Genomic DNA, 25050 nt, shown 5'->3' on the forward strand with positions numbered 1-25050 from the left:
AGAAATCTAGAAAAAGCCAAAATTTATTGGGGGGGGGGGGACAAAAGCTCAAAAACCAGGGACACATTTTAAACATTGCTTGTATAATGTTGGAAAGTTGCTAGAATAAAATGCTATGTTACCACCATACATTTCACTGCTACATCTTTAACCCAGGGGACCCTGTGCAAAACAGTCAGAGAAACATACCACTATGTCAAATCAGCTGTTTTGTAAAACAGAGGAAGACAAACTTAAATGGCTACCATTTAGTGAATTCAGTTCTCAGCATAGCTGTCAACCTCTTGGCACAAAACACCTGAACAAAGCCAATAATGGGGGGAATACAGCCCCCAAACATATTCAGTGAATTCAGTTCTCACTATAGCTCTCAACCTCTTAGCAAAGAACATGTGGACAAAGCCAGTAATGGGGGGGGGGGATACAGCCCCCAAACATTTAATGAATACAGTTCTCACCATAGATAACTCTCAACCTTAGCACAAAATACCTTGACAAAGCCAATAATGGGGGAATACAGTCCCAAAAATAGGGACAAATTTCAAATATCCATGTTATAAACTTAGACAACTGCTAGAACAATTTTGTGTTACCATGTACTTTCTGAAGAATATGAAGTCTGAAATTCAAATGGCTGTTATTTTTTAAACATTTAACCAGGAAACTAGTCTGACTTGGAACAAAAGACAATGTTCAGCAGAGCAGAGAGAAATGCCAGACACATTTTTGCAAGATGGGAGAACGTGCAGACACCACACAGAAGGCACCCCAGCCAAGAATCAAACCAGAGAACCTGTAGCTGTTAGGCAGCAATGCTACCAGTGCACCACTACACTACAGACTTTGCAAGGAAAAATGTAGATACAGAAAACACAGATTTTATGAGGAACAGAACAAATATGAGGCAAAAATCTGCAAACAATTTTTAGAAATGGTGGTGGAGAGGGAATTCAGGTCCTTACCACCTATATCCAAGGTACAGGGTTCAAGCCTGAGTATCTCTCTCCACCACCATTTGCTCTCTCTATCCACCAGTATATAATAACTGGGGCATTACACACACACACACACACACACACACACCTCTTACCTGCTGCATGTCTCAACAGATGAATGAAACAATCCAGTGACCACCTACCTCCTGAATAGCCCAAGCTCCAATCCTGTGACCAAACCTGCCTGTGAAATAGGTCCTGTGAGAGCAGCAGCTCACCTCTCTCAGTCCTCAATCTCTCATTGGGTCTGCCAGCTCACCTCTATCCTCGTTGGATCTGCCTGCAGCTGAAGCAGTCTGGAACTCCTCTTCCGTGTGGTTGTTACCGCACTGATTCCTGGGTGCACTTGCAGCAATGCCTGCTGGGTACCTGCCTTTCTCTATCCAGACTGCTGATAAAGGCAGTCTGAGGTCTTCAAGTCAGGACTTGTGCTTTTTTTTTTTTTTTTTCAGTTTTGTAAGATTTTTCTTTTGTGGTTTTCTAGGTGGGAGGGCTGCAGTCCGGCAGTCCGATAGCATAAGCCGCCCCTGCAGAGTAGGTGCATTTAGTTGGGGGGTGTGGGGGCATAGCCCCCCACCTGGGTTGGTTTGACAAGCTGTTGTGTGTGTTTTCATTGTTTGATGACCAAGCACATACTTACCCTGTAACCTCAGCTGGTAATGTTGGTGTTCAGTAATGTAACATTTCAGTGTTGTCATCTTGGCAAATTCTTTTTCAAGTAAGTGGTCTTTCATTTATTTGAAGTAGATCCATTTATATATATTTATATATATCTATGTAGTAGGGGGTGTGAGGGGAGCAGCCTCAACATGGCAGATGCAGGTTTGGTTGACCCCTGCATAAATACGTTTTACTTTTTTATGTTTTTTTTATTATTTTTTTTTTTAGATATTTTGAGTTTTAATTTTTTTAGATCAATATTTGTACATTCAATACTGTGAGTGCTAAATTATATGTATGACACACCGTGTTACTGGTCAATTTCTGCTTAGTCTAGTGGTAGAATGCAATTGTGGCATATTTTAAATTCAGCACCTTTAAATGCTTTTACGGTTGTTTATATTTGTTTTGTTGCTACATTCTTATATTCTGTTTACCATTTTCCTGCTTAAATTTGCATTCCAATAGCTTTCTGATTGTTAACTTTGCTACTGTTTTCCCATTTGTTGTGTCTACCCCAGTCTCCCCTGAGACATTAAGCTAATGTTTCTAAAATTCTAACCTACCTGGAGTCATTGACCTGTACCTCAGGGTCATAGGACTAGAGCTCCAATACTGACTTTATTTGATTGGATCCCTCTATAGCTAGACTGTTTATTGCAGCTTGAATTTTCCCAATTTCCTGTTGTGGTTTTCAACGGTTGTGTCTCTGGCTTCCATTCTTTAGGGTAATCTGACCTACAAATACCCTGTCTCCCCTCTTTCATTACTACTGCCTGTTGTGTAAGCTATGCAAGTACTTTTCCCAACCATTGTTTTCCATAGATCCATTCAGTTGGGTTTTAGATGCCTGCATACATTTGGGGCATTTGCACAGCAATGCCCATCATGCACTGATGGTTAGCAGTGTCCTGTACAGATGCAGACACCTAGAAACCATGTAAAACCACATCTGAAAGTGTACCACTAACTCAGTAAGTGTAGAGCAACTACTTTGTTTGATTATTACCACAGAGCAGCTAGTTTGTACACTGAGGAGCTCTGACCTTTCAATTTAGTAATATATTGCATAGTCTGGTTTCCAGCTCCAAAAGTAACCTTAATCAACCTCTTGTGCATCACACCCTTGTAGTGCACACAATAAAGGACCTAACATAATGGATATGTACTTTCTCAGTTTCTCCAGTCAGTTTAGTGGATATGGGTATGGCTATGGGTATACTGAGGCAATGTAACAATTGACTAATGTTCACTAATAACCATTTAATCCTCAAAGAAACAAATCCAGTTTGTGAGATATGTATATACTCAATGTCTCTGGAGGCAAAACTATCAAGTAAAAGCACTCATAATAACTATCTGGTTGTCAGAAACAGACATGTTACACCCACCGTACATAGCACACACCCCACACATACATCTACTTATGCTGAGGCACTTAAATGCAATCTTGTCACACCCCAAAAACCTCTCAGACATTCCACCTGCAAATGATTTCCTCAGCAAATCCTAAGAAACCCAACAGATAACACACCTAACACTGTACATACATCCAAACCAACAGGAGCTTCAACTACCAAGCCAATAAGGCAAGTAAATACAATATCCAGGACTCTAGCCATAGGTGAACATCACTGTATGATGGCTGATCAATGAGAATGCATAAATCTAAAAAAAACGAGTTTCCAAAAAGTTAAACTACTAAAGTTATTCAGCATGCACTTCTTTTCATAATGGTGATATTAATATGTCAGCCAGACATAACAGTAATTTTATATTTAACAAGTAATTAGATAATGTATATGTTTGCTTATTATAATTTTGCAAATAAGTATTAATAATGCTGTAACCATAGTAGACAGACCTCAACTTTTTTTCAGATGGATGTGATCTTCATATGGCTGCAAAGTAGATTTATAGATGGCATTAAATTTTTTGACATTTTTTTATAATTATGAATACTATGCATATCTGTATATTTAATGGGCAAATAAATGCAAACATCTACCATTCAGGGCTGGTTAAACACAAACTATCACTTCAAAGTTTTTTTTAGACATTGTGTATACTTTCAGTTGATACCATGAAGTCCCATGTAAATTCCGTCTGTCTGAAGTTATCAATAAATACACTCATAATATTTTCAAGAAAAAAAGTCTCTTACTCATCTCAGAAGCTATTTATGACCTCTTGTGACTGGGCATGTGAAATACTGAATTATAATCTGTCCAAGTGTGCTATGCCAGTAATATGTACAGAAATATGTTAATTATGCTGATATGCATTATATCTTATTACTAAACAAGTTTGAATATCTGCCTAATGGTAGTATGCAGACAGCTGCTATCAGAGACAACTTTTGCAGTATTATGCATGCTTTCATTTGATGCAGTGAAATACCATGTAATCACTTTATGGTCCACATTATTAATGTCATGAAATCACTTTATGGTCCACATTATTAATATAATTTTTGACTTATGCAATACACTCATAATAATTCCGAAAAAAAAATCAAAATTTATGAGTTACCAAGTACTGCACTCATCTGATGAGTCATCATTCATGACCTCTCTCATGACTGGGCATGTGAAATACTGAATCACTATCTGTCCAAGTGCAATATATCAGAGATATGTACAGAAATATGCTAATTATAATTATGGTAGCATGCATATTTTATTACTGAACAAGTCTGAAAAGTTGCTGAATAGTAGTATGCAGACAGCTGTTATCAGTGACAATGTCTGCAGCATTATGTCAGCTTTCATTTGAAATATCATGTAATCACCTTAAGGTTCACATTATTAATATAATTATTGACATATGCCATATAATCACAACATTTCCAGAAAACAAATCATAATGTTTGGGTTACCAAGTACCTCACCCATTGGATGAGCTATTCCTGACCACTCTTGTGGCTGGGCATGTGAAATACTGAATTGCAATCCATCCAAGTGCACAATGCAGGAGATATGTACAGAAATATGAATAATTGTGCTAATATGCATATCTTATTACTGAACAAGGTAGAATATCAGTTAAAAAACTTATAATTCTCATATTACCAAGTACCACACTTATCTAAAAAGCCTAATTCCCTGCATTTAGCACACCAGGATTACTGGCAACACTATGAGAGGCGCAGACCAAGATCCTATTGTCAAGTCACCCTGAAAAGTATAATTGGAATATCACAAAATGAGTGAATAAATCAAGGCAATGTAAGACTTTGGAGGAGACATCGATTATATAAAAACAGATCTGAAGCATAGTAGGCCATAGCTGCTGATGCCTCCTCTAGAATATTTGTTGGTATAGTGCTTATAGCTGAGAATCCAAACTGCAGGGTCTGAGGTTTGGATCCAGATAAAGGTTTTTCAGGTCTTGTAGCTCAGGGGTTAGAGTACTGGTCTTGTAAACCAGGGACTGTGATTCCAAATCTTATCAAAGCCTCAGTTTCTACTTTATTTGGACTACGCTCTTGGGCAGCTAGTCTATTAACAAACAATGACCCTAGTTAATCAGTCATTTCTGATACCTTCATTATCCATTTCAGAATAACAGGACAGTTGGATGTTATTTCAGCAAGTTAATATAATTGTGAGCATATGCCATATATTCATATTATTACCAGGAAAAAAAAATCAGCATTCCGTAGACAGCAGAGCATCTCTTTAGAGACAGAGAGACCACCACTCCTAGACAGCAGGCCCCAACCCTAGACAGAGATCAGCACTCCATACACATCAGGCCTTCTTCATCCCTAAACAGGTACCACTGCTTCCCTAGGCAGAGACCGCTGCTCTAGTAATATTAAAAATTAATGAGATCTGGAATTCAAACTGTATCACTAACATCTTGGGTATAGAGACTGTGAAAAACATCATCATTAGCACCTCTGCAGCCAGGTTTCAGAGTTATTTAGATCATTTAGCACTTCTGTCTGACAGCAGTTGCTGTTCCTAACCTGATGAAATCCTCCAATTGTGTGAAATGGAGTAATTACAAAATCATCACCATAGCATACACTCAAGCTCTGTGATTGAAGTCAGACAACAGGTGAAAAACTGGAAATAGTATAAAGCAGGCCATTGCACAGTTGCCCATGTAACCAGCAATCTAAAGACACATTTGTTCTGCCCCCTTTATTGACACACTGCCCACTTCTTGAAACATGACAGCTTATAACAGTCAGGTTGATTAATCAATATCATTCAGTACTATTTACCATGGATACCATTTAAAACAACCCTAACACAGAATGTGTAATACACTCTTTCAGTATGGAACTGAGAGGAATATGGACTAAATTTCTCATATTGAGGTATCTTGAAAGGAATGGCTCATATAGAATTCAAAAGAGGAAAAGGCATGATAATCTGTTTTTTTTCTATTCTAGTAACCCCCACAAAGAACGAACATGTCACATAGCCTATCTACACAATGGTGCAGGCACACACACTGTTGTAAGGCAAATGTGGATCATCCTGCTTCACTAAGTTCCTCTTCAAACAAAAAAAAACTTACACAAACCCTATTTAGCAGTAAGGCAGAAATATAACATTCCTGATGAATACAGAGTGCCTGTACATACAATCATTGACAAACATACAGCATACCTGAAAGGGCTGTGGTCAACATGTCTAGACAAAGCAGTTGAAAGGTGGGAATGGAAGTGTTATAAAAGGGGGACTGAGAAGAGATATTTGGGGCTAGTAGGTTATCTAGAGACTGGACAGTTTCAGTGAAGAAGGTATTGAAGGCATCAGCAGTTTGTTTTGGGCTGTTTTTAAAAGTGCCTAGGAAGTGTGGGGTGTCATTGTGGCCAGGCTTTAGGAGAGAGTTTATGCCTGCCCAGAACTTTTGTGGATTTTGGTGGTTAGCTTGTTGTAAATGGCAGTAGTAGTTTCTTTTATCTAGTAGTACAGCTTTTTAGAGGAGTTTCTTGTTTGTCTAAAGTTAAGTTGGTCAGAGGGATCTTTTGTGCTATGAAATTTGGTCCAGAGTTTATTTTTCATGAGAATTTTATGCCTTGTATCTTTTGAGAGCCAAGGGGCAGGTTCTGATTTAATTCTAATAAATCTTAAGGGAGCATGAGAGTCTAGGATAGAAAGGAACCTGGAGTTGAAGTAAGTTACAGTTTTATCCAGTGGCAGTTGTTTAAGAGGAGACCAGTTGCATGCATTTAGTTCTTTAAGGAAGCTTTCAGTGTTGATATGACCATTTTATATTTGGTTAGGTTAGGGGAGGTAGTTTTATGTCTGATTAGATAAGTAAGGGTGTGGTCACTTAAATCGTCGGGTAGTGTCCCTACTGTATAAGTTTGGGAGTGACTATTTATTAGAATCCAGTCCAATATGCTTTCTTTGCTGTTAGTTTTGTTAGTTCTGCATGGGGTTTGAATGGTTTGTGAAAAGCCGTGAAGATTTAAGAAGGTGGGAGGGTCTGCAGAGTTACAGGTTTTCCAGTCTATATTGACATCACCTAGCACTATGGTTTCTTGTGGGAATTGAGTCAAAAGCCAGCTAAGGATCTCTTCTAAGGAACTAATATTATTTCCAGGGGGAAGGTAGGTGCAGATTATATTGATGGCTTTGTGTGTATTAAGTTGCAGCTTGGAGATAAGGATTTCGGCATTACTTATAGAGGGAGGTTGTTCATGTTTGATAGTAATTTGCATGCCTGTTTTGTAATTTTGTAATGAATAGCTATCCCACCACCCTTTTTGGCTATACAGTTTAGTCTGAAGATGTTGTAGCCAGGGGGAGTAATTTTATTGTCTAGGGTTCTAGGTTTGAGCCAGGTTTCCAATAGGCAAAGGATGTCGAAAGCATGTATGTCTAGTATTGCATGGAGGTGAGCAATTTTATTATTAATGCTGCAGATGTTAAGGTGAGCTATAGAGAGAGAGTTAGAGGGTTTAGAGGGTAAGTACTGCCTAGAGGGAGGGGAACATGGGGGTTTTAGAGTAGCATAGTTGTTAGGACCAGGCTTGGGATGAATGTCACCTGCTAGAAGGGAGAGGAGAAGTGTTTTCATTAGGTCCGAGGGTTTGATGAGGAACTGTAAGGATTTTTTGTTAACCTAATTATAGTAGGAGATGTGGAACTTTCTGTGAAACTTTGCATGAAGGTAGGATGGAGAAGAAATTATGTCAGAGAAAGGTTTGAATGTGTTTTGGGAAGGTGAGCTCATGTGTTGATTGAGGGAGTGTGGATCTTTAAGGCTAAGATGTTCATAAGAAGTTAGGAGGTAGGGCAACAATAGGAAGGGAAAAACAGAGAAAAGGAGTATATATTTAAATAAGAAGAGATAAGTAGAGGAGGCATAGTGCGAAGGAGGTTTGAGCAGGAGAAGAAGGGAAGTAGAATTGGAAAATGCAAACAGGAAGGAGGGAAAAGTTGTGTAAGTTGAATTAGAGCAAGCAGATAGGTTTTGAATGAAAAAGGGGGAGGGGTAAAGTGGATTGGAGAGGAAAGGAGGTGGGAATGGTTAGGAAAGTATAAGTTTCGGAGCAGTGGGGGCAGGTGAAAATTGGGGGCAGGGTAGGGGAGCGGAGTGAGCCCGAAGGGCGAACAGAGTGGGTAGAGACAAGTAAGTGAAGAGATGTCAGCAAAACCAATCTGTGAGTAGCTGACCACAGTGGAACTTTCAGTTGATACAGGTAAGTAATGAGGGTAAGATACAGTTGGTAGTGATTACTGGATTACTGAAGTAAAGTATATGAGTGGGAAATAGAGGGCTGGAAGGGGTTCTAAGACTGGTCAGTAGCAAGTTCCTTAGGCTTCCTTGTTAGTTCATACTTAATATGACTCGCATAAATATGTCTGTTAAGAAGTTGTTGGAACTAAATGTAGCCTATTAATAGAGCTAGAAACTGAAAAAGACATTGATATTCCCAATAAGCAAGCACAGTGTACTGCATCATGAGGAATGTTCCTCATTTTAAGTCTTAAAAAGTCCATATTCCTCATTGTTCCTTATTGAAAGGGTCTGTAACATATTCAGAGGCCTAGAATTTTTTTAACAGATATCCATGGTAAATAATATTGAATTAAGTTAATTTATCAAAAGAACATTTCAAAGAATGTAAGGTAACACATTATAGCAATTCTGTGAGCTTCATAGTTGTTAGAACGATATTAGTAAGTATTGTGCATTTTGTCCATTATTTTCTATGTTATGAGAGGTAATGTGCCATGTTATTAAGATGGAAGGTTGAGCACCATGGGGGTAAGTAACACCTATATGGAAACAGGATTTAAGTAGGAGTAGTGATTTTGCTCAGAAGGAAAAGCACTTGCAGCTGAAGAAAAGAGATATGCAGAAAAAGATAAAGATTTGTTATTTAGAGTATTTGGATGTTAGAAATTACACAGAGGCATTTATAGTGAAGAGGTCCAAAGTAAGACAAATCATAAACCCTTACAAAATATATTCAGACAGTTTTTTTACTGCACACCTTCAAGATTACAAAATATGTATGCCAATTTGCAATGTAGCAGATACATTGGGAAGACCATATTTGCCAATGCAAAATGAGCAGTTATCCTGAATGCAGAGTGCTGCTTGCTGCAGAAATATTAGTTGTTCCTATGTGCAGCTGCAAGCAATTGAGAAGATGGCTGTGGCTACATAACAGCAATACAAGAAATGATTTTTAGAAGCTCAAGTGTATTACAACCTGTGATGCCCACCACTGCTACCAGTATGCAATGCCCACCAATATGTGACATCCCCATGTTGGCCAGTAATCAAGAAGCCTGAATCCTCACCACTGACACTGGAGAGGGATGTGTACTCGGAATACAAATGGATGCAATCAGTATTTCCAGATACATACCTGTCTGCATCAAGTACAATTTCCCTTAAAAGCACAGAGGGAACACACTCAGCTGGGGTCTGGATGTCTCTATATCTGTCGCTGTCCAGGTCCCATATAAGACTCCCCACTGGTACAGCTGTAGGGTTAGATCCTCAGCTGAGTGTCCAAGCCAAGTCATCTAGCACATTCTATGTAAACCTGGTGCTTTGTGTCCATGCCCTAAGTAGTTGTCACACACAATCTTTAAGATTTAATTTTCACACAAACACATACACACTCACATCTAGGAAAGGCTGGCAAAGATTCTGGAGTGGCCCACAGAGTGTCACCAAATAAATACAAGTACTCTCAAAGGTTAGATACTTTCTACAAGGGACAGTCACAATAAATGTTTTAAATATATTTAGTAATAAATAATAAACGAACATGAAAATATTGAATATATATTTAAAGTAAACCACAAAGTTCAGATGACAGGAAATATTGAAAAGAGCATTGTTGGACAGATTCAGAGAAATAAAGAAAAACAATATCTAAACTAAGCTTCACTATATTCAGTTAAGTTACTTACAACCACAAGGCAAGATGCTCTGGGAGAGGGTCTTTCTATTCAGGTTCCCCAAAACAGAATACTTAATACTCTGAGATTTCTCTTTGTAATATCAAAAATATAATTTCCACGAGGGCTGGCAGAATTACCTCATCTGGTCACCTGACTCTAAGTTCTCACAGTATTCCCCTTTAATGTTAAAACAGGAATTTAGCATAAATGGCTACAATAAGTATCTAAATGTTTATGGCAGTGCCCGGGACTTCCCCTCTTTTTACTGAGCTAATGAGCAAAGGCTTTTCCCTACCTAGCATCTCCAGTCCTATTCAGCATTGTGGGGTAATATTTTAATGGTTGAACAGCTCATTTACATTTCTCTTTTTTTTCTTAAAGCAAGCTAGCTAGTTAACTGTCGCTGTCCCAGTATCCTCCATTAAAAAATATACATTTAATTCAGTTACAATAATATATATACATTTCTTTCATTTCAGCAGGGTGCACCTCTGATATACTTTAACACAAACAAGCCTCACAAGTACATTTTCAGCAGAAGCATCTGTACATTTTCAGCAGAAGCATCTGTACAAATCAATTTGATATACAAATGACATACAGTTCTAATATACTTGCAACACAAGCATCTTATATAAATCAATTTGATATTCAAAGGACATATCATTTATTACAAAACTCCAGCTGGCTATGCTGGGACTTGCCCATATAATCACACAACCTCTGATGAAGTAATCAGTTAGGCACTTACCAAAGACTCCAGAAATAGCTGCTGTAAAATAATAGAGGAAGAAGTTGTCCATAATTCTTGAACTGATGCAGTAAACGGACCACTGCACTAAATCACTCTCCATTTATATTCAGAAATTGGCAGGGGCATTTACAAATAGAAAGAGATGTCTAACAATGTAATTAGGTGTTCTGTAGTAATGCCAGATGTCTCTTCATGAGGAAGTGCATCCCCCTAGCTTTAGCTTTAGTTGAGGTTTACAGAAATCTTTGCTAAAGCTATCAATTCAACATACCTTTTTCTATGTTGCAGAAGGTGATTTCACATAGCAGCATGGTAGTTCTCTGCAGTTTGCCTGCAGAAGGTTTATTATGTCCTGAGGGAAATAACAAACCTCTGTAAATAATTTGTTTTCAGTCCTGCATGCATCCACGAGAAACCCTCTAAGAAAGATGTTTTTTCACAAAATCTTCAAATTGGAATGTGCATTTTTTAATTTAATTTACAATAGCAGAAATGCAGCAGTAACTTTTCCATGATTAAACTCCTGTAAATTAAATTACACTGCTCAAAACTAGCTAAGTAATAAGAGACTGCCAGGATGAGGCATAGGCACAGTGAGAGGAGGAGAGTGGTAGGATGGGGCATAGGCACAGTGAGAGGAGAGCGCTAGGACGGGGCATAGGCACAGTGAGAGAAGGAGAGTGCTAGGAATGGAGCATAGGCACAGTGAGAGGAGAGTGCTAGGATGGGACATAGGCACAGTGAGAGAAGGAAAGCGCCAAGAGGGGGCATAAGCACAGTGAGAGAAACATCATTAAAGTGATAGGAGCTTTAGGCACAGATCATGTTTAAGGTGTAAGTGAGTGAATTAAGTACTATACAGCACATTTTGAGGTAAAGATAGTATCCCAGGCCAAGGACAGACATAAGACCTTCTTTAGCTATGTGCAAAACTTCATTGGCAGCACACGATAGTGTGCTGAACTGTTGGTACATGGAGCCACATTCACAGAGCCAGGAACTATAGCAAATCTTCTGGCTGACATATTCATCTCCAGATTTACCCTTTCTCACCTTCAGCTTCCACCAAGGAAATGCCATCTAACATAACCAATCCAACTACCAGTAGGGATAGGTCTTAGATGCACTCTCTAAGGCCAAGAATATCCCAATATGCTTCTTAAGCAGCCTGAAATATGACCATTCAGGGACTCTGGAGTCACTATTCAACTATAGTTTCCTCACAGGCTTTGTAACACATTAAATAGAAGACTGCAATGGTCATCCCTCTATATAGGGGTGGACCATCAATAGATCCCAAGAACTACAGAACCATTAGCCTGACTAGTGTCATATGTAAATCCATGGAAATGACTAACAATGACATAAGAAACCTTCAGACACTATATCCAACCCTATCTGGTTTTGCCAAAGGCAAGTAATGCCTACTGAATCTGGCAGACTTCTTTGGGAAAGTCACCAAGGCAATGGATTAGGACAAAACGGTGCTTACTGCCTACCTTGATCTAACTAAGGCATTTGTAAAATACCCACTCAGGCATTCTAAACAAACTCACATAATTAGGCATTAACCCTTATATAACTCGCTGGATAAACAGCTGGTTCACATACAGGACTAAGTAAGCTAGGGTTGGAGACACCACCTCCACAAAGAAGCCAGTCACCAGTGGAGACCTAAAGGAATCTGTGCTTGGTCTACTCCTCTTTGGCATCTATTTTATTGGCAGTCAAGGCCAATGTCAAAGGTCTCGGGCTTACACAGTTTGCATATGATTGTAAGCTAGGAGCTATCACAGAAATGCCCCAAGATACTAGCATCTTACAGGAAGGTCTAACAAAGACAAAATAACTGCTGCTAAAGCCATGGATTAAAACTTAATACCAAGAAATATTATTCTGGAAGTCGGCCCCAGGGAAACTACCTCATTGATACAACACCCGAAAAAGTAGGCTCAGTAGTCAGGGATTCAGGAGCCCATGTAGACTGTAACATGGCCTTTGACCTACATGTGTCTGAGGTAAGAAAACCATGCTATGTCACTCAACTTATAAGTAAAGGCATGACAACTAGGTCCAGAGAAGTCATTGTATCACTGTACTCAGCCATCATCAGCCCCATTACCGAGTATAACATCTCCTTCAGGATGTACCTGACTAGGCACATTTTAACAACTGCAATGTTCACAGGGGTTCCTTACAAAAGGAATACAGGGTGCAAACACAATGTCCTGTCTCTATATTTACTTTCCTAGAGACAGCTAGAGGTGATTTATGCCTGGCAAACAAGGCATCCTTGGATCTTACTCTGATGGACCTTTTACACATCTACAAATTGAACAGCATCAGAATTACTAGATTTAAGGATTTAAACTTTGCTTGTGACTTAAATAGGACATGTTAGAGGGACAGGGTATCTCAGAGAATCTCTCTGGAACAGGCTTCCTATCCATGTAAACAGAACTCTTTGTTAACCCTCTTCACCACAACCTGGATCGGAGAATAAGAACTCAGAAATTCACCCCTTGTCTGACCCCAATGTCACTGATGGACAGTGGCAGTCATTAAATCATGCCCTAACATACATCCCTCATGGGATGCATGTGCAATTCTAGGCTTATAAAGGCCCCAGTGGTCATAAGCATGGTATACACCTATGAACTTCTCACTCACACTCTCTCTCTCTCTCTATATATATATATATATATATATATATATATATATATGTATATATATATATATATATATATATATATATATATATATATATATATATATGTATAAATATATATATATATATATATACATATATGTGTGTGTGTGTGTGTGTGTGTGTGTGTATATATGTGTGTGTGTGTGTGTGTGTGTGTGTGTGTGTGTGTGTGTGTGTGTGTGTGTGTGTGTGTGTGTGTGTGTGTAGCTATATATCTATAGCTTTATATATATATCGTCATCATCCCCTTTGGTAAAAACTCAGTTTCCATTAATTACCACATCGATGGGAGCACACTGAACACTGAAGGTGTTATAAGAAATCTGGGGAAGCAGGTTGACAGCAACCTCTCCTTCAACCACCACATTGCCACTGTGGTCAGAAAGTCCTTCTATATGGCACATCTGATTACCAAGGGTTTTGCATTCAGGAAGAAAGAGGTCATCGTCTCTCTCCCTCTACTCTTCCCTCATTAGACCAGTCATTGAGTATAATGCCCCATTTGGCATGTACCTCACTAGACAGCTGCAGCAGCTGGAGAGGCCACAGAAGTACCTCATGAAGAGGATCCTAGGAATTAAACACATGTCCTACACAGACAGACTCAAAAAACTCCAGCTATTCTCTGTCTCATATCGCCTACTTAGAGGCAATCTCTGCTTGACTTACAGAGCCATGTCTGACCCAGCTCTGTTAGCAATGCTACATCTAAAGAAATCCCAATCCCTCTGCATCACATGCTCCAGAGACTTCAACTTCATTACCACAATCAGCAGAACATGCTGGAGGGACAGGTTCCTCACCCAGAGACTGCCCATGCTCAGGAATAGACTTCTCATACATGCCAAGCAGAGAACCTCACTGACCCTCTTTAAGAGAAATCTTGATGGGTGGATGGGAAATAGGAGGTTCATCCTGGGGATCACTCCAGTGGCTCTACTTGATAGAGGCACTGGGAACTAAGGTCAGGCAGCATGATGTCAGGGCACCTCTATGAGCTGGGCTTGTAAAAGCTCCAGGGCCATTAGCCTGCACACACCTATGAACCTATGAACAAGAAGTAACCTTAGAGAAGAACTATGATTGCCAAGATTCAATCTCCTTTTGTAGTTTTGTTGTCATCTTAGTTTAATAATTCTGGGAATCACAATTATGGGTCTCAGAATTGCAATAGGAAGTCACAATATTATGTATTATGAGGACAGACCATATTATTAATATTAGCATTTCCTATTAAAAAAAACCCTTTATAGTCATGCCAAGGCCAATAGCTAAGAATGAAGTGCATATATTAGTTTGTTTGTGTCTTTCAGCTTTTCCCTTGTTAGGGGTCGCCACAGCAGAACTTCGGTCTGCTAATGATTGGCAGTTGATATACTAGTAATGTCAATGAATTCTACACCACACTGCCTAATGTAGCCTCTAAAGTCTTTACTGCTTATGCGTTTATTAATCTGCTTATATAAATTAATTGTCTGCACAACACAAGAGTAACTAGGCGTCTTAAGTAATCTTTTCAGATTTATGCATCGTATGGCAGTCATTAACTCAAGGTTTGACAACTGTTGTTAAAATCAGCCTCATTTACTTTTTAAGAATGGAAAAAAATAATTACAGGGTGGCTTACTTTTTTGCTGTAAATATTCTAGTAGGGTCAGAATATAGTACTATCAAGCATACTACTTTAATATTTTATCATCTCTGTTAAATGACTGCATTGAAGCTGTATTTGTAAAATTTCAGGATATGTAAACTATGTATTTTTCTGTGTGTGTGGAACAGGTGGAAATATGCCCACAATCATCCTTGTCATTGTGGTGGCTGCAATCTCGATTACAGGAATTGTCATTTTTATCCTGGTTAGAAGACAACGCACACAACATGGTAAGCACCGGTTCCAGGAAAGTAAAAAAATAGCTGTAATAGAAAGACATTTGTGTTTCATTCACATCTTTATGGGGTTTCCACTATGAGCCATTGAGTGACAATTCTTAAAGGAAACAATTCCCTGAAAACAACTTGCCAAAAATAACCCTTTTAAAAAATTGCTGTAAGCATTTTTGCAGGATGGTAAGCCACCCTGCATCCTCAATTGGAGATCCAATTTCAACACCCTCTTGAACTTTTATATAACAAATCCATGGTTGTTTAAAGATGAAAAAGGGAGAAATCACCCAAAGGAAAATAATTGTTGCCTTTGCACATTCAGAAACATAGAACATCATCAGTGATCTCATATGGAAAACAGTACTGGATAGTTCAGTTTCTCAGAGTTGCATTCAGTGAGTTGGTTCCTTGGAGAGTTTACTGTTGAGAGCAGCCACTCAATGCAGATGCCATGTTCAAATGAGATGCAGTACAACATTATATAATTCAGTTTTTAAATATATGAGTACAAATATTTTTTGCCAGTATTGTGTGGTTTTGATATGTAAAGTTGCGTAGTCATATATTTGTAATTACTTTTCTATACTTATAATGGTGCATTGGGTTTAAAGTAATTTAAAGTGTTTTTATATATTAGTAACAAAGAAAACCTAGCAATTTCTGCATTATAAATAAGTGCATATATTTTTGGAGGCTTCTTCTAGCCAGTGAAGATTCTAACACTCAATTTATGCACCAAAAGGCTTTTAAGTCTGTGAATTCTGCTTCAGTATGTAGCTACTTCCTGTGCAATTACCTATAACTCTGCATACCCATAACTGAACAGCCACTCTGGCCTATTTGACTGATTGACAAGTTGCTATCAATTGCAGACCCTTGTTCTATGTCAGAGCTAATCGGTGTATGACCTGTTGTTCCTTCACTTCTGACCACGACCTACCATCCTCTACAGTTTACACACAGTAGCTTCCCTCTCCAGCCTTGTCATTCTTTTTTGGACCTTTTTTGCTATGCTTCTTCCCAGAACTTATGCAGTCAAAATGTTCCTTCTGTCTCTTCTCTCTTTCACACTACAAATGCCAGGTAGGACTAATACATTTTTGTACCCCCATATACTTCAAACGATTGATCGACATGTTTACACCTCTTCAGACTCCGTTCTCCATCTTGATGTCTCTCTTTTAAATATGGCCTCCAGATCAGAATATTATAGTCCAAGTTATGCATCACTAATTTATTTATTTATTTATTTTACATTTGTTAACCAGGATGGTCTGACTGGATACATGTCCTTCAGCGGAGGAGGAGGGAAAAAGCTCCAACAATTATTTTGATAATTAGGGTACAGTAAATGAGCTGAAGAACTTAACAAAAATATAGGCTATTTACCACAAGTACACAAGACTGCCATTACTTTTTGAGATTTTACTAAATGTAACATTAATAACATATTAGCAAAGACATAGAGTTAGACAGGATACATATAGAGTTAGACAGGATTACATTTTCTTTTATCATATAATAAAAAAATTTATGTCTTTAGTTGTTGTTTATGTTTTAGTTAATGGCACAGAGCTAGAGTAGAGAGTGTGACTTGAAGTGGATAGTGTGACTTGAAGTGAGTTTTAGACTATTTTGAATTGACTTAGAGAAATTGCAGAGTTCATATATTTGGGAGAGAGTTTTGGCCAGTTTGAGTGGCACCGGTTGGAAGAGGCCTTATCACCTTTGGACAGAAGGTCTGTTGTGGTGGCTAGATTGGGTCTGAGTCAGAAGGGCAGAAGGGAGTAGAGGGTATTCTATTTTTTAGTAGAGTTTGAATTTTAACATGAGTTGGGGCTGGTGGCCTCTATTGGTTGGGGTGTGAGAAGAAAGCTTAATCAGGTTAGTACAGTTTCTTGTTCTGTAGGCAGTGGCTGTGTAGGGTGGTGGGCCTGGTAGAACCTGGCAATGTCGGGCAGATCAGATGGATTTGGGGCATGGAGGACAGGAGGCAGTAGGGTAGGTAAGGAGGGCTAAGGACTGGTGAGCATATAGGTGGGTAGAGAGTGGGTGCTATATAGGGTTAAGTTTCTCTCAGACTGACTTAATGGCTTAGTTGATGTATATCAAATCTGAGTTTGACTTTGGTTGATACTCCTATATATTTTATATCAAATCTGAGTTTATTGTCAATTAGCATTCCTAATAGCTTTATAAGGGTTTTGGGGAGATGATGGTCCTATAGTTGGATTTTAGAGATCTTTTGGTGTTTTGTAGAAGAGAAGGGAGGGTTTGATTGGAGAGAAGATCAGGAGATTGTTTGGGAAGCCAGATTTTTGGGAGGTGGTTAGTAAATTTTATTGAGAGTTGAGTTGGAACATATTATTAGCAAGTCAGGGATATATTTATAGCATATGTCTTCAGTGATGACATGCATCAGTAATGTGGTTGGAGTGACGACTGAAGAGGAGTTTGGATGTGGATAAAAAAGGAGAGGAACTCCTATGGTATGGCAGGAGGAACAGTTTTATTTATTTACAGTTATTTAGGCTTGTTGTTTGCCAGCAGACTGCTTGTTGCCCTTGTTGTCTCCCAGTGAGCCAGTTAAAGAGGGCTGGAGTAGAACTGAACAGGGTTTTTATCGAATTTAAAAGTAACTGATGTAACTGATGGTTTACCATATTTCGGTCCAGTTAGGATTAGAGTTAAGAGTAATTTTTATTTCAGTTATAGGATTTAAGTTTTGATGTAAAAGAGGAGAGTGTTGAAGTGTGTGAGTGGGGGTTTGATTTTGGGTTGGATCTGTAGAGAGTTTTATTTTGGGTTACTTTGGGCATTGCTGAGCAGTGCAGATAGTTGCATAATATTTTTATAGTGTGACAAATTGGCTGTGGGTGAACATATAGATGATAGTTCTGTGGAATACATGGATTTGTGGAGAATAGGGGAGATGGAGCTGGATAGCAAGTTGTTTCTATTGAGGATTAGATTTGGTGGTGGGTTAATTATGATAGAGTGCTGTGAATTTCTGCAGGCTCAGCCCATTCAGCTGAAGGAAAGATCGGCTGAAGATTGGAGAGGATTTGAAAAAAAGGGTGACACAAAAGGATGGACACTGGCTGATCTGATAAAGGATGTGGACACTGGCTGGAAGTTAAAAGGAGATGTGTGGGGAGGAAGAGTGTTTGTAGAAAGTGATGGAGGAATGGAACAAAGGCGGCCTTGAATTGGAGCTCTGTGAAGAAAGTATTGAATGTGTTGGCTATATCAGAATTCGAGTGGGGGATGGTAGTGGATTTTTTTTTTTGGAGAAGCCTGGGTACTTTTGTTTAAGTACTTTTGAGGGTTATTCTGATGTTTATGTTGCAGATTGTAGAAGTAATTTTCTTGTATTTTTTATCTCATTTTTTTGATTGTTTTCTTAGTTGTCTTGTTAAGAGTTGATACAATCTAAGAATTTAGTGATTTGGTAGTCGTTGGTTTATTTTGGTTTCTCTAGTTGTAGTCTTGGTTTGTTGAGTTTTTTTTAATTTAGTTTCATATGAGTTTTAATGAGTCAGAGCATTAGTAAAGGATGATAGATTCAGATAATAAGGTCTCATGAAAAGGGAAAGGACTTTAGTCCTGTCAGTTACATTGGTTAGTTTTTAGAGTCCAGTTACATTTTTTGAATTCAAGTTTTAGTTGGATTGAATAGGTCGTTGTTCTTGGATCTGTCTAAATCTAAATAGGTAAGCATTTTGTTTAAGAGAGTCTTTCATGATAATCATTAATGATGGATGTTGGTGAGTATAGTCCTAGGATACCAGACATATAGTTCTCAGTCTAGTATACTCTCTTTATGGTTATTGATTACTCTATTTTTGGTAGATGTTATTAGTAGGGAGAGTAGTACATATAATCTGAGGATTGGTTTGTAGGTTAACAGCCAGGACATTGGGATGTGCTGTGCATTGTTTTCAGTCAATACAGAATGACTTGGGACAATTCTACCTTGAGGGTAGTATGTGGCTAGTGAAGAATCTAGGGTAGTGACACCTACATTGTTCCCAATTAGGTATAGGTGATTTTTAGGTTAAGTATTTTTAGATTATTTGGTAGAATTTTTAGGGTATGTTAATTGTGCGTTAGTGAGTGAATATAAGTGTGCTATTATATAGTTGATGTTAAGTACCTATTTACTCTATACGGCTATTCCACCTCCTCTTTTTCTTTACTCTATCTGCCCTCAGTATGATGGCGGAGTTATGTTGGGGAGGCTTGTGGTCTTTGGTTGATAGCGAATGTAGTACATGATAGACACATTGTGTCTTATTGTTGGGGCTTTAGGTGGCAGCATGTAGGCAATGGGAGGTATTGTTTGAGCTTCTAATGCTTGGGTGGCATTTGGGAGGGAGTTGGAGGATCGGTGGGAGAGTTTGGGGTTGGGATGATTTTAGATGTTAAGGTTGTTTCTGGATTTTGATGGATGTAGTTTAGTTTTATTTTTAGTTTTTTTTTCTTTTAACTGTTTTTCTTTTTTGTTAAATATTTGGTTTTTTTCATATTTGGATTTGGGTATTAATTAGGTGGGGGTTAGTGTATAGTAGGTTGGGAACTTTAATTTTTGGGTAGTTGTAGTGTGGTAGTGCCTTTTGGATGTGAGAAATTAGGGTAGGTGGTCTTGGTTTCATAGATAAGAGGAAAGTATTTATAAGAGGGTTTCATAGTAGTAGAGAGAAATGAGTTTATTAAGATGGTAAGATAAGGAAAGGAATAGTTTATAGTTTATAGTCAATGTGTTATATGGGAGAATGGGAATTTAAGTAGTGTAGGTGGTAGGAATAGTGGTGTAAAGTGGTGGGGGTAGTGTAGGGAGGAGAGTGGGCGGTGTTGAGGTGGCAGGGGGGTGTGGTGCTGGGGGGCAAATGTAGCAAGGTGAGAGCGGATAAGAAGGAAGGGGAGGGCTTTTGAGGGGGCGGCCAGGGGGTGTGGTGGTCTGCTAACAGTCCCAAGCAGATGGGAGTTTAGTGGGGTAAATAGTCTAGTGGTGTAAGTAAGCGTCTAAAATTGGGATTCAGATTAAAAACATAAGGTTGGCAAAGTGTAGTATCTAATTAAATAATATGCACAGGAGAAACTGTTCCATTTCCTGGGATCTAGTTTCCTATTTATTCATTTGAACATTTTGTTTTCCTGGCTACAGTTGTCCTTCACTGAGTACAGCAGCTCATCAGTTGTGCAGTCATTATCTTAGGACCTTTCCTTCATAAACCTTCTTCACAGTAATTTATGTGGCTCCTGGATTAGCCACACAAGTCCATGTGACTTCCAGATAAACTACCATAGACATGCATGTTTGCCTGCAAAATCAATCCAGATCAGATGTACCATTTAAGTATCACTCCTTATACAGCGCTTGTTCGTGCAAACTTATAGTGCTTGTTATAACTTGGATGAAGTGGGTCATCTGTGATCAGTCTACTACCTCAGTAAACAAATAGTGAGTAGATAAATTAATGCTTCTGGATAGGGCCCTACATGTTCTAAGGATCAATTTTTTAGATTAGTGTTTATTACTATTCCTCTGCAAATGTGCATCAGGTAAAGATGTTTCCAGCCATGGTCTGGCTTGTTACCGTATTCAGTACTACAGTGTGACTGTTGCTAATGACAACACTGGAGAGCTCAAGCAACTACATAAAGGTGAACGAAACAGGCAACACTCTCTGTCATGTTTCTATTAAATGTTTTACCAAGATGTCTGTTATATATATATATATATATATATATATATATATATATATATATATATATATATATATATATATATATATATATATATATACCATTGACTAAAATAGAAACATTTCCTGACATACAGCAAATAAGAAAGTAGTAAGCATACAGAGCTGTAGTTTTATACGGGACTCACTGGGATTGGAGTAGTATGCAGGCAATCACTGACTGATGTATGCACAGATATTTATAGCACACATTTATTCCTAACATGTCTGTTGCAAAATAAATAGCTAGTAAAACATGCTAAGTCAAATACCCACTGACTTTCAAAGCTCTTTTTTTACCCCCCTCCCTTCCACTTTCCAATCACACATACACACACACAAATGCAGTAGACTCATAGAACCAAGGTTTAAGGAAACAGAAACGGCTCCCATATGGATACATCTACTGCTCCCCAGCACTTCTGTATGTAAGTAAACTGTATGCATCACACTATCCGCAGTAGGGTAAGAACTACAGAGCCTTCACTTTGTGCAAAGAAGAATGTTGCAGTCTTGTGAAGGATGGTATCCCTTTTCATCCTTCATTATGTCATATAAAGACTCGCATCCATAAATTCAAAACTAAAATCTAACTTCATCACATTTTGTGAAGTTGAAACCAAGTAATGAAGCTAATTCATTTTTAAAATAACCAGTTTAAAGCAGTTGAAGGCTGCAGGGGAACTGTGGGCATGCCTGACTTTTGAGGTATAGAGCCCTTGTTTATTGAGGGGTAGTTGCAATCTTCCATTCTAAAGGCATTTTTGGCAAATGGTATATCTTCAAATATATTTATAAATCTAAGTTGGCCATCAGTGGACATGTCCTGTAATAGGCTATAAGCTCATAGTTTGTTTTGTTCAGAGTAAGTTGTAGCTCAAGAGTTCAGATTGTGGGTCTCTTGTAATCTATTGATGATGTAGTCCTTAAAAATATGGAAACACCACTGTATTTTTAATTAAGCCTGAATGCATGGCAGGTGCAAAACTCAGGTACAGAGGGCATGCTACTTTTACAATGAAACAAGGTCTCAGCAGCTATGAAAATGTCTGTGTTTTCAAATTACAACAGATCCTCAAGATCAGGTAAATTGTTTGTTAATACTTCTGGTGTTGAGAAGAGTGACTTTGATAGGGTCTGAATGAGGGTTGGAATTGATCAATATCTGCAACACTGTGGAGGGTAGCAAGGGCTTTAGCCAGTATGTGGAAGCCGTGGAGTAGAGGTGCAGGCCATCTTTTGGAGAATCACGTTGGACTGTCAATAATCTCATCCCATACTGGGCTCACCTAGAATGACACCAACTGACTGAGGAAGGATCTCACCCAGGACCAGTGTCTTGCCTGCGACACATGCATGATGAAATCCAAGTTGCCTCCCTGCATATCTCTCGGGTTTGTACACCTTGAGCAATTCACGGCCATGAATACCACTAAGTCATAAACATATCTGTCCACTGATAGGAAGTTTAGAGCCTCTGAGATGTAATCTATTCTGGCACCAGAAAGACAACTAACTGAAACCTTGTCTTTGTCTAGTCTCATGAGTGTAGAGTCAGTGTGTCTGATATAAAGTCACCAGCTACTAAGACATTACTGTTTGAAATTTGAGATATTAGATGATTTGTCATCTTCACTGTTCTTCACTATGTATGAGCACGGTGCTGATGTCATGGTGGATATCTTCTAAGGCCTAGTCTTCACAATACTGGAAGACTTCAGTCATGACTTTTTTTACAGCCTCAGCATAAGGCAGTTTTAAGTGGTTGCGATGAGGTGCTGCTGAAGGTAATGTGTGATGCGCAGGCCATTGTACTGAGTTAGAGGAATACCTCCTGATTGCATTGTTACTACATCTCTCACGAACTGAATTATTTTTGCCAAGTAGAAGTTCATAAGTTGTGGGCATTTGGCATTCCTACACAGCCTGAATTTCAAACAGTTTGATGCAGCCTTGCATACACTATGTGAGACATCACATCTGGCACAGCCACTGCTTCAGCAGTAAGGACTCTGTGCTCAGCACCGAGGGGCACAGCATGCAGCTAAGAGTGGTCTAGAGCAAACGTGCCCAACCTACAGTAATAACATAGCAATGAAATGCTTGATTAGCAACTGATAACTGCTTTGCACAGCTTTCAGCATTAATGTTTGAGTAATTATTCAGTGAACATGTTGCCTAATGTTCAAACACCCATCAGGTTTGTCCACTTGGCCTAAGGGTGACTACTAAAAAGTGCTAACCAGCTACTGTGCAGCATCACCTACTGTAGCGCAGCACACAGCACCCTGGAGTGCAAATCAGTGTGAGATACACAGAGAGTCAGAATACTGAACACACAATCAGATTACAACCTGCTACTAGGCCAGCAGTAAATTGAGCTCTTTGAAGAGCAGCAAATTATCCTCTCTTACAAAACAATCACTTGCAATGTGCCAAATGGCCTCCAAACACTGCCAAATTAATTTGTGCCCAGTTAGCAACATGCACTGAAATCAACAACAAAAAACTGGTCTGCCAGGTGTTAAACAGCAATTTAAGTAATTAAAGCACATTTAACTGTTGTTTTTGATATTAAAACAACTTTGTTTCAAATGAAGGTTTCAGCATTAGTACACAATTCCATTTACCTTACATTCATTCTACAAATATTTCAACAAATTCCACCTTCAATCATGTGACCAGTTGGCCAGTTATCTTAGCAAAAATGTGTTATCAGAAGGTACATTTGACAAAATGTAATTAACTCATATATGTGCATGGGTCTGCTTCTAAATTTCAAACTTTCAGAAGTTCGAATTGCTTATGATGGTGACCATAAGATCAAACCTGTAAAAGTTCAAAATTTAAATAAAAAATTAAAATTAAAAAAACTTTTTTATGCTCATGCAAGGGGCAAGCCTCCCTACACCCCCCCAAACCCCCTGCTAATTAACTATACCAACTTCTAGATCACACTACAGTGAGGAAAACAGTAACTATAGTGTTCCATGCTGTACAGGGATCTCCATTTAAATGGTTCGAACTTTCACAAGTTCGATCTTATGGTCTCGACCATAAGCAATTTGACTTTATATATATATATATATATATATATATATATATATATATATATATATATAGGGATCTAGGACACATGCTTGACTAGCATATGTCCGAATCACAAACCATCGGACACACATACACGAAAGCGCTTAACATCAAAAAACGCTTCCGTGTATGTGTAGTTCAAAAAATATATATATATACGTTTCTGCAGGAGGGCTTTAGCGCCCTGCACCTCCCGCACTCCCCCACTTTAATAGTCTCTCTCTGAGATCTCACTACAGTGGGGAAAAGGGAATTTTCCCTTACCCACACTGTAGTCCAATATACGAAACAGGCACACATACATGGAAGCGCTTTTCGATGTTAAGCGCTTTTGTGTATCTGTGATCAATGTTTTGTGATTCGGACATATGCTAGTCGAGCATGTGTCCAGATCCCATATATATCTGTATATATGTATATATATATATATATATATATATATATATATATATATATATATATATATATATTTATATAAAACTAACTACCATCCTGTGATGGTGGTGCTGTCCTGCATCTGCTGTTTTTTTTTTCTCTTTAAGGCCTACCCCTTGATTTCCCCTCCCTCCCTCTCTCTGATTATGTGTTTTGCATCATGGGGTGGCATGCAACAGGAGTGTACAGCATCTCACCTAGCCTCCGCAGAAGCTCAGCTTTGCTCCCACCCTTTCCCCTCTTTGACCATGCCCTCTCCTGTACAAACACCAGCCTCTGCCAGGGACATTGAGGGGAATGCCCATGTAACCACCTTCCTACGAGAGATGGGCACTTCCCCATCCCTCCCTGCTGCTACATCAGACACCTGAGCCACTAA

The 25050-nt window shown here is 38.7% G+C and overlaps 1 protein-coding gene across 2 annotated transcripts in view; it reads left to right on the forward strand.

Annotated features, from left to right (window-relative positions):
- The window catches only part of LOC122809295, a 328407-nt gene that overhangs the window by 291781 nt on the left and 11576 nt on the right, over positions 1-25050 (forward strand). For both annotated transcript variants that reach the window (XM_044080678.1, XM_044080677.1), the window contains one exon: positions 15295-15396. In XM_044080678.1, the coding sequence (XP_043936613.1) occupies positions 15295-15396 (102 nt within the window). The remainder of the gene's footprint in view (positions 1-15294; positions 15397-25050) is intronic.

The sequence above is a fragment of the Protopterus annectens genome, chromosome 8.part0 (genome assembly GCF_019279795.1).
Source record: "Protopterus annectens isolate FY-2018-M chromosome 8.part0, PAN1.0, whole genome shotgun sequence".
NCBI lineage: Eukaryota > Metazoa > Chordata > Ceratodontiformes > Protopteridae > Protopterus > Protopterus annectens.